Raw genomic sequence first — 10,782 nt, 5'->3', positions numbered from 1 at the left:
CTTAATAAAAAGTTTAATGGGTGGTTAGGCTCAGTAAAATTCCTTAAGAATTAAGCTCTAAGGAACAGTTCAAAATACAGAAAAAACTGAAAATTCTTTTTAAAAATACACATATATATGTTAATGTGGGACATTTTGATAAGAACTAAAATAGCTTTTCAGATGTAATAAGGATTTTTCTTGATAAACAATCTTTATGTGACAAAATGAAGATGTAAACAGGCTCTAACATCATATGTTTTTCATCCTTTCAACAAACATTTAGCCCTCTCCCAGGCCGTGAAGTTGCCAGGGAGAACAGGAGAACTTGACTCTTTGTCCTACAAAGCTTGTAATCTGTTGAAGACAGATTTTTCAACAGTCCACAAATAACTAATTATTTATTTACCGTGGTGATAAGCCACATGGGGTAGAAAAGCACAGGGCTATGAGAACTCAACATGAGTGTCCTAACCTCTACTTTCCAGGCAGACAAAACGGGCACATGGGAAGGCCACGAGTCAGGCATAAAAAGAGAAAACCTAAGAAATTATTGTGACTTTATGCATTTTGCCTGTTTAATTCAAAAGCTGATTTTCACTAGAAAAGAAAGCACTTGTTTTAAGTATGTTTGCATTTCATTCTTTATTTATGTGTGTGGCAGGCTGCCTGGGCTGAATTTAAGTGTGTCTCAGATATGTCTGGACCTGTGGTGGGGACAGATAATGGGGCTTCAGAAGGAGACCTGGGGCACTTCTAGAAAAGCAACTCCACCTGTGTCCTCTGCTAAGCTCAGATGTATCAGGGCAAGTCGGGGGAGCAGATGTGGTGGTCACAGGAGTCCATTTATAGTGGGGCTGAGGACCTTCCAGGGGCAATACTTATCCAAGTAAAAGGAGAAACGAGGTCCAATGAGCTCAACCTGGGGGCAAGCTTTGCCCCATGCAGCAGAGGAAATGGACATTCTGATGTAGTGTGATGGCCGTTTCTCCAATCCATCCCTTGGTTCCTGGATGCATGTCTGGCTCCTAAGTAGAGAAGGGGGCCGATTTTCTCACACAGCACATCTAACCAAGGGAAAGAGGCATTCTTGCCCCACTGCAAAGCAGAGGGCACCCTACCTCTCTGAGGGGTGGTGGATGCCTGCCGAGAACTGCTAAACCTGGCCAGGCCTAGAGATTTCAAGGCCCAGTGGAGAGATGAAATGGCAGCTGGGCCGGGTACGGATGGCAGGGAGGTGGGGTGGAAGTGACCACATAACAGAAATGCCTGATAGAGGCTGTGAGACCCCCCTTGGCAATTTCCAGAATTAGATGCAAGGGACTTGGCAGGAAGTCAGAGGTCCTGCATCAGTGGGAGCTACAAACCAGCAAACAATTTGCCTCTACAGGCTGGTGGGTCCGGGGGAAATTCGGGTTACGTGGAAATGAACAAATGAGTTGGCATGGCCGCCTAAGTCAATTTGGAAGCTCAGTAGGTTTATTTATGTTGTATTGATTTGATTATTCTAAAACGAAGTTAAAATCAGAACTGCTTCTAATTAGGAGACAAAGTGCTCGTTTTGCAAAAATCTGGTATTTTATAGTAACTCACATAGAGCTATGAGCTGGGCGGGATGCAGGAATAGCTAACACTGTTTGCCTTCTCTTTGTAGAGAGATATTGGCTGCCTTAAGAAACGCCCACTGGAGTTTTCATAAATAAAACATAGCAGAGAAACACCCAGGGGGGCAGTTTTTCCCTCTAGTATGAAAGGAATTAGTGTAGTCGATAGAAAAGGAAGCTGTGTATGAAACCCCAGACTGTAACACAAGGTTTTTGCCCTGAGGGGCTGAAAATACCAAAGATTGCAGAATCCTGTGAGATCTCAGGTGAGGTCCCAGCGGTGTGTCAGGAGGGGGCTGCCCACATGTTTTAACCCTTAGGCTGCAAAGTTGTTTTCCGAGAGCGTATGTATGTTATCTTTTCTGAATAAATATGTATTCTATAACGCATATATAAATAAGGTGGACTACCAATGGTTACATCTTTCAACTAGTCTATAGATGAAAAGGAATGAAAAGTAGAAGAAAATGTAAAAGGTTACAGGGTAAAATGGGATAGTGAATTTGATCTGATCTGATCCAGAGCTTCTTGTCTTGCCTAGTGTCCTTTATGGTGACACAAGTTTGCAGGCATCACGGGCTGGAGAGCGGGTGCGAAATTCTGTACATGTGTGAGTGTCCAGTTTTGGGGGGAGGGGGTTGGGTCCCTCTGTGCAGCCCACCCCTCCCCCAACAATGGAAGTCCCTATGGCCAGCTCTGCTTCTCAGCAGGGCCTCCCCATTTAGTCTCAGGACAGGTGTTTGGCAATAACTGAGACCTTGCCTCAGACCTACCAGTGCTGGAGATTCATCAGCTACAGACCAACCAGTGGGGAGACCTTCTAGTTATTCTAACTGTGCTGACCATTGATTTAGGATACTCACTATGGCTCCAATTAATTTCATTCATTTTGAAACAACAGCCAAGAGTGGTCATGTTGCTGAGATACTGTATTCTGATCCCATGCTTATTTTTTCATTCCTAGGAAGCCTGCTATAACATATTTCGTGGTCTTGAAGTGACATAAGCACAGCATTTTTGCTGGCTAGACAGTGATATAAAATGCTTGTATGTTTTAATGCATGCTGCATTCGTTTCTGAAGCTTGCATTATATGAGACTGTGTTCCTGTCAGAAGCTACCTGATGGTGCAGTTGTTTGTATTGGGTTCTGAGACTCCTGTCAAAAAGAGAAGCACCCCTAAGGTTTGCTTCTGCTTTTCTTTTTTTTGGTGAAGTTAATAAAAATAACTTTCTGTGCCGTATGGGTCTCCCTCTCCCCACCAACCCATTTTGCCCTGAGTTAAGAACATACATTAAATGGTTTACAAATAAAATAGAAAGTTCTGTCTTAATTTATTCTGAGATGATGTGGAAAGAGACAGGCATGTTCATAGTAATTTAGCTGTGGAGAACCTTCACAAATAACAGGTTCTTAGTTTTCAATATAAATGCTGTTGGGACATTGCTGTGTAGAGAAAACCACAAAGAATGCCATGAGCCATTTAACCTAAAACACATACAATAGAACGTACAGAAACACTAGGAGAAGGCCAAATTGTAGGAGCAGGGAGTAGATGGTTGCATTCCCCTTGCTAGTAGCCAGCAGGTGTGTGACGTACTGGGCCCTCCTAGCAGGGAGGTGCTGTGCTTCCTGTTGGCCCCATCACACATTTTGTCCTGAAACGCTTTGTCCAGTGACATGGCAAAGTGCTTCCTAGTTCAGTGCTGAGCATCGGAATTTCATTCATTTATACTCTACTTCTTTTCAAAAAATTTGAATGGCTACAGTGAAATTGGATTTAAGGAGATTATGTTCACATCTCGTTCCTTCTACTTCTGTGACATTTGATCTAATGAACAAATTTTCCTCAGCGGTAAAGTGAGGATCCAACTTAGACTATCTGCCCCATGAGGACTGCTCTGATGCGCCCTCAGGTCTGGAGAACATGTGAAGTGTTACACCCATGAAACACCATGGGCACACTAGACACCTTTGGGGTTTTGATCAGTAGTATCCGGGGACCACATCATTCCTGGGCTATGCTCGAGAACTGAGGAGTTTTAGGGACTCACCTGTGTTTCGTGAACACATTGGAGTCAAATGTGGGATGGGCTTTGTAAGATTTTTGAGTAGCCCTTAGTGTCCTGGACGCCCCCTTTGAATTGCCCAGACAAGAGAGAAAAGAAGCCAGAAACATAGTTTAGTTTTCATCAAAAGTTATGATTTTATTTTTAATATACCAGAAAAAAATATTTCTTTTAATGTCGTGAAATAAGCACTTGAAAATAACAATTCCAGCATTGCTGTGATTTGCTCTGTGAGGCTTATATGGGCGGGCTTTTATCTGAACAGAGGCGCTGGGGCCTCCAAGAGGCTGAATCTTCCGGTGGTTTTCAAGGTTGCAGCAAGCAACCTCCTGCCTGAACACGCCAAGAGAGCAGACCTGCCTGAATCGGACAGGCTTGGGCAGCATTATGGGGCTACTTCTGGAGAATTCTAGATTCTGCCCACTGGGGAGAAAAGTCCCCAGTGCCGCCAAGCATTGGGAAAATAACAGCGTTTCAATACCAACATGAGTCAGGACCTTGCAATCCTGGCTTAAATGTGTTGCAAATATGGCTTGACCCTGATTTATGGGACCAGTTTCTTTAATTTAACCAGTTGCTTTAGGAGATGTTTACTACAATGTAGTTTGGGGTTTGGATTTCTGGTAAAGTGTGTCTGATGTCAAGACTTTTGCCTGCTCAACATAAAATCAAAATGCCATTCTTAAGATGTCCCTAATCCCCCTCAACCCTGCCATGGGTGTGTTCCCACTGTCTATCTCTTTAGTGCTAGAATAACTTTTGTTTCACTTTTCATTTATTTATGGCTGTGTTGGGTCTTTGTTGCTGTAGGCGGGCTTTCTCTAGTTGTGGTGCGTGGGCTTCTCATTGCAGTGGCTTCTCTTGTTGTGGAGCACAGGCTCTAGGCGCACAGGCTCAGTAGTTGTGGCGCACTGACTTAGTTGCTCCGCGGCATGTGGGATCTTCCCGGACCAGGGCTCGAACCGTGTCCCCTGCATTGGCAGGTGGAGTCTTAACCACTGTGCTACCAGGGAAGTCCCCACTTTTTTTAAAGTGTAATTCAGGAGGAAGGGGAATCTGGGGCTTATTTTTCCCCCTTCTGCTAGCCCTGAATTTTCAGAGTGTCTGAGGATGAAGCAGGTAACTTGGTGATTCAACAGGTTTGTGGATATTCTCTGATGCTCTGTACAGGTGTACCTAACTGGTCTCTTTAGCTATGGGTTCTGCCATATGACTCGAGGATGTTTATAACTGGCGTGTTACAACTGGCATTCAAGAAAATACTATAACTGCACTGATGCTTGTTTTGCTTAAATATTGCGTACCAGCGTACAGAGGCCTTTGGTTCATTGGAAGACTGGGATCTAACACTTCACACTGATTGTCAGCACAAAATAGAGTATCATTGCTTTATCAGCTCTCACTTTAATGAGTATGTACCACAGGCCAAACCCTGTGGTGCATTCTTAGCAAAATCTCTTTTGGTTGGTGAGGGGTCTGAGACACAAAGAACTGGGTCTTGTATACAAATAGAAAAGGGACAGAAGAACAAGTTAAGCTACAGGAGACAGTGACTCACAGCGCGAAAATAGGCTCTACTACCATCCCAAATCGATAGCAAAATATTTATTATCGAAAACAAAAAGATTGGACCACTAAACTTTCATCATAAAACTCTCACACAATTGTACTTTTCAGGATGGAAACATTTTTGGGGAAATAAGTGTCTGTGAGACAGACATGGACCATGCACACACAACTCAAAGCACTCCTGAACTCTGGGAGGTGGTCTATTTGACCTTCTCCACTCTCCTAATAGCCCTCTTGAGTCAGCACGTGGCCAGTCCAACAACTGTGTTAAAGATTCATTCACTGACCAAACTGGAAAAAAAACCCAAAACCCTCAGAATGTGCTGGAGCAGACTTAGTTGTATCTGAGGAGAGGCTATTCTCTCATAATAAAGATAGCAACCTGAGCTTGTCTCTCCCAGGTAACCCAGCAGTCTGGGAACCAGGCCAGACTTCTGGAACTTTCTACTCCAGTGTAGTTGACTCCAGGTGCTTTGTTATTCTTATGTAAATTTTTACCTTATGATAAAGATACCATGTCTGATTAAAAAAAAAAATTCTGTGGGTCTCCTAGAAGTGTTCTTCCATTCAGTTCTACAGAAACCCCACTCAGTAAAGTTTTAGACTCAGAGCTACATTAGTAGAGAGAAGTGAGAGGGATGTATTCAATTTTTTCTTTCCCCTTCAGCAACATATACAGCTGTATTGTCCCTGCCCCCTCATTTTTATAGTGGAGTATGGTTAGAAGGATGGGAGTAAGTTACCTGGAATAATCACCTCACCTCAGTACATGGTTTTAACTTGGTACATTGGCCTGATATGGAATATGAATATAGTAGTGGCGCTTTTTTCATGAGCAAAACTAGAAGGTGCAGATAAAACCTCTTGCTCTATGAATAGAGCATTTCTCACTAGAAAGTTTTTCACTGCAAACGCGGACTTGGGTTGATGCTCAGACCTTGTTTATCAAATTGCATGTATTTATGTATGAAGATTTGGTTAAAAAAATTTTTTTTTAATCCAGGAATGTTTTCACCAAACTTCAATTGGAATGCAGTGGAAAATCTTCAATAGAAAGATAATCTATTGCAGCATAGTGGGGCAGCTATAAAAACCTGCCTGCCCAAGTTTTTCTGGAATGTTTAGTGACAGCAGGATTCTCTGTGTGGCAGTCAGTTCTCTGATAGGCTTCAGATTTGCCATGGGCTAGTGGTCCAGCCTCGTATCTTGATATAATTAAGCAGTTAAGCTGAGATGTTAAAAACATTATACTGAACCTGTAATACCAGAATTTAGATTTTTTTTTTTACAGGTGTGTTTCCTTTTTCCCTCCCATGATAATCATCGGAAATGCCTTTAGATATATTTACCTAATTTTAAAACTATTTATTAGACATTCAATCTGTAAACAAAAATTCTAAATTATCTCACAAGGGAACACAAGTATGAACCTGTATCAAGATGAAAGTGCTTTGGAAGCATCATTTAGGGTCTATTTAAGGTCTATGCTCATTTCCTTATTCTAACCTGCATTAAAGGATCACTGATAAATCAATGGATTAAATAATTAAATCAACCAGAGTTGAGTTTAACTGAAGGGCCAGTTAGAGCTTAAGTCAACTGTTATTTGGCCTTTTCCTCATTTTAATTATTCTGCTTTTTTTCTAAGAAAAAAAGCTTATTGCACAGTATCATATATTTTCAAAGCTCAAAATAACATTATTTGCATCTTAGGTCCTGCTATAACTAATAGATCCTTATCTTTTCAGCTCGTGTCAGTTTTTGCCCTAAAAATAATACATTCCTCCATCAATTCATCTATGAACCAACGTCAAGACATCATAGACTGTTCACAATAATTTAACACAGGTGTAACAGCTTCCCTTCCCTGCATACCCCCCGCCCTCCACCCCATCAGTCATGACTTGGTTTGCACGGATTCTTTGTTCATGGTTCAGACCATTCACACAGAATGGAATAAAATTTTATTATTTTCAATTCCACACATAAACGAGATGCTGAGAAAGCCCTTGTCATCTCTGACAGAGAAGCAGAGCAGCTCTGTTTCATGAATGACAGCACAATTAAAGCTAAAATAATATAAAAATAATTTGAAAAATCCCTTTTCTGTACACTCTCAAATAAAGCAAGAAAGATAAACAACAGCTTCTTTTTCTGCTAGCCAGAAAATGTGTTTCTATTCATTTGGGCTTTGAAGTTCGGTGGACCCCTCATCTGTGTGCCTATACGTGTGGTTATGTGTGTCTAATCTATGCAGTGTAGTGGCCCCTAATTTTTTCATCTAGTTTGTCTAATCTTAAGCTACTTAACCAATGCGAATACTATTATATCACATTGAACAACTTGACATAATTGCTTCTTTGAAATACTAGGAATGTTTACACATTTATTTGGCTTGAGAAGGACTGAAATATTACAGATATTATATTATCTAGCTTTTGTTTTTTTTTTAAGAATATGGCTCTTAATAAATCGATTTTCTGAGTTCCAGAGCAAAAGTCCCTTTTAAAAAAATTTCTGAGGCTGACTTGAAGCAGGAAGAATGTCTTCTGATTTGGCCAAAAATATGGTGAGTATTTTAGATCATTTAAAATTTGAAGAATAAGTCTATAAAGGGGCCCTTTGTTGTCAACTGTTCCAGCCAAACTTGCCATGAAGTGTGTTTGTCAAAGTATCTCCACTCGACCAGCAGAGGGCACTTTAAACACCTCTGCATTGCCTTAGGGAGCAAATGCAGATGATGCAGAAACACAGTGTTTACCCAAGATCAAGAAGAGCCCTGCAGGTTGTTTGAAATTCACAAAAATATAGAAAATATGGACTGTACCACAGGGTTTCATTTGACAGTTATGAATATGTGTGAAGTCACCGAGGGAGGGGTATACTTATTGTCTATTATATTGATCTTCGGCTCCTTTCCCACTGTCTTTTTCTCTTTCCCAGCTCAAGAACGGTACAGCGCTGCACCTTTTTACAGGTAGTAGAGTCGATTTTTCAAATCATTTGAGTTGTATCTTTTTTAATCTGTATTTACTCCTCTGTTTGAAAGCCTGAGGCAACAGAACAAAGGATAATGCTTCCTACCTCATTTAGGCGTAGGAATTAAACTATCAGAAATGCTCTGAGATGGGGCTGCCCTTTTAGGAACTGGGCTGCATTATTTCCTTCCTCCCAGGAAGAACCCTGGAAAAATATTGTGCCCCGTTTGGTTTTGGCAAACTCACTAGACTGAGGCTGTGCGATGAAGGGAAACAAGCCTCTTAGTTGAAATGTAGTTGTTTATATCCATTTTCTCAGGGGGTGATTAAGACATCTTTTCTCATGGGGGCTACAACTGCCAACCTTTCTTAAAAAGGCTTTCATTTTTTCAAAAGCATTACTGTTCTAGATATACACCCTGTGTCTCTTCCATTTTTATCTTTTCTGTTGGCTCCAGTTTAGTGTCACAAAAGATTAGAAAGGATTGTGTGTATGGGTTCGCACAGTTTTTTAAGTAAACTTCTTTGATCCTTAGAGAAATATAACAACACTTAGTAAATACATTTTTTTTTCATATACTGTTAATAGCTTTTGTTTGCCTTCTCTTTCTCTGCCTCTGGCCCACTTTTGTTCTCATTTGTCCTAGAGTTGACAGATAAAGAGGGAATGGGGTCTTCCAGCAGCAGTCCTTTGAGATGGAGGTGTACTCAGTGAGTCCTCACCCAAAAAGGATCATAAACTTACTGGGTTAACTCAACCTAATTATCCCTAAGCTGCTTTGGGTTGTGTGTTTTCTCATGTCTTGTTTTGTTTTAGCTGCACCATAGTAATTCCTTGTGCCATTTTCTTTTGTCTATTATTTTTCTTGATGACCCTGAGCTATGGCTTCCTCCTCAGTTCCGACACTAGTCAGCCTTCGTTGTTTTCCTCATCTTGCCAATGTAGGCCTCAAAGAAGAAGTGGCAGAAGAGCACAAGATAGCTGAGGTACATGAGTGAGGACCAGAAGATGTTCTGAAAGTGAGAGTGACACTGGTCATGCTGCATCCAGTGGAAGACCAGGTAGTTAACGACACAGCCCATCAGCATCTGAGTGATCTGGGACAAGGTGATGAACATGGCAAACTTCCGGGAGACTCGGAAACCCGCTGCTCGCAAGGCATAGTAAGAGTACATCACGGAGTGCACGCCATAGTTCATAGTCATGAACCAACCACCCCCGGCAACCATGTCCTTGTAGGAGTACCAGGAGTACAGGAGCACAGTGATGTGGTGGTACCAGTGCAGGAAGATCAGCTTCTGCTTCCTCAGAATGATGAATATTGTATCTCCTGAAAGACAAAGAAAAAAAATGGACATGAGCCCCTTGACCATAACAAAACCATAATCTATTATCTCTGCAAGAAGGTAGATGTCTTGAATTGGCACTTGAGAATGAGATGGACTGGGTTAGACTCCTGGACTGATATTTACTAGCTCAGGGACCCTGGGCAAGTTATTTATCCTATTTTCCCATTTCATCATCTGTAAAATGGGGATAATAATAGTTTGAAATTATCTGAGGATTAAATAGGATACTCAACATGCCCTCTTGGCACATGGTAAGCGCTCAATAAATGTTACTTTCAGAAAGGTGTTTTGCACGAAATCATATTAATTTTTAATTTGGAAGGGACAATAGTAACCGTGTTGTCCATTTCCAACTCAGCCATGCATTTTAGGAAATATCACCTGGAAGAGTCAAATGATATTTATTAATCAAGAGAAACAAATTAGAATTCAAGTGCCCAGCAAAATGTTCTTAGGCCTCTCTGGCGTAGTAAAAAGACACTTTTCTTTCGTCCATGATAAAGGTACTCTTTAAAAACAAACATATCTTTGTAAGCTCCCAATAAAGTGTGAAGCCTTGACATGTGGAAGTTAGGAAAGTAAAATTTAAACAAAAGGCTATTCTGGGATGAGAGACAAGATGGCAGAGAGGAAGGACTTGAGCTCACCTCCTCTCACAAAAACACCAAAATCCCAACTAACTGCTGAACAACCATCGACAAAAAAGACTTGAACCTACCAAAAAAGATATTCTTCACCCAAAGACAAAGAAGAAGCCACAATGAGACGGTAGGAGGTGCACTTTTGCAATATAATTTAATCCCACACCCGCTGGGTGGGCGACCAACAAACTGCAAAAGTATATCGCAGAGGTTCTCCCACAGGAGTGAGAGTTCTGAGCCCCACATCAGGCTCCCCAGCCTGGGGGTCTGGCATCAGGAGAATGAGCCACCAGAGCATTTCGCTTTGAAGGCCAGCAGGGCTTGAGTGCAGGAACTCCACAGGACTGGGGGAAACAGAGACTCCATTCTCGGAGGGTGCACACAAGATTTCACCTGCACTGGGACCCAGGGCAATGCACTGGTTTCGTATGAGCTTGAGCCAGACCTACCTGCTGGTCTTGGAGAGTCTCCTGCAGGGACAAGGCTATGGTCACTATGGGGGCAAGGACACTGATGGCAGACACCCCAGAGAACACTCATTGGCATGAGCTCTCCCAGAGGCTGCCATTTTGGCACCAAGACCTGGCCCCACC

The 10,782-nt window shown here is 41.9% G+C and overlaps 1 protein-coding gene across 7 annotated transcripts in view; it reads right to left on the bottom strand.

Moving 5' to 3' along the window:
• Positions 1-5,236: 5,236 nt before the first annotated feature.
• The window catches only part of ELOVL6 (ELOVL fatty acid elongase 6), a 139,547-nt gene continuing 134,001 nt past the window's right edge, over positions 5,237-10,782 (bottom strand). For all 7 annotated transcript variants that reach the window (XM_032632874.1, XM_032632875.1, XM_032632872.1 and 4 more), the window contains one exon: positions 5,237-9,529. In XM_032632874.1, coding sequence (XP_032488765.1) covers positions 9,105-9,529 — 425 coding nt within the window. In that variant the 3' untranslated portion in view covers positions 5,237-9,104. The remainder of the gene's footprint in view (positions 9,530-10,782) is intronic.

Source organism: Phocoena sinus, chromosome 5 (assembly GCF_008692025.1).
Source record: "Phocoena sinus isolate mPhoSin1 chromosome 5, mPhoSin1.pri, whole genome shotgun sequence".
In the NCBI taxonomy this organism is placed as follows: domain Eukaryota; kingdom Metazoa; phylum Chordata; class Mammalia; order Artiodactyla; family Phocoenidae; genus Phocoena; species Phocoena sinus.
The sequence above is the reverse complement of the archived record's forward strand: the minus strand, read 5'-3'. Positions and strand labels throughout refer to the sequence as shown.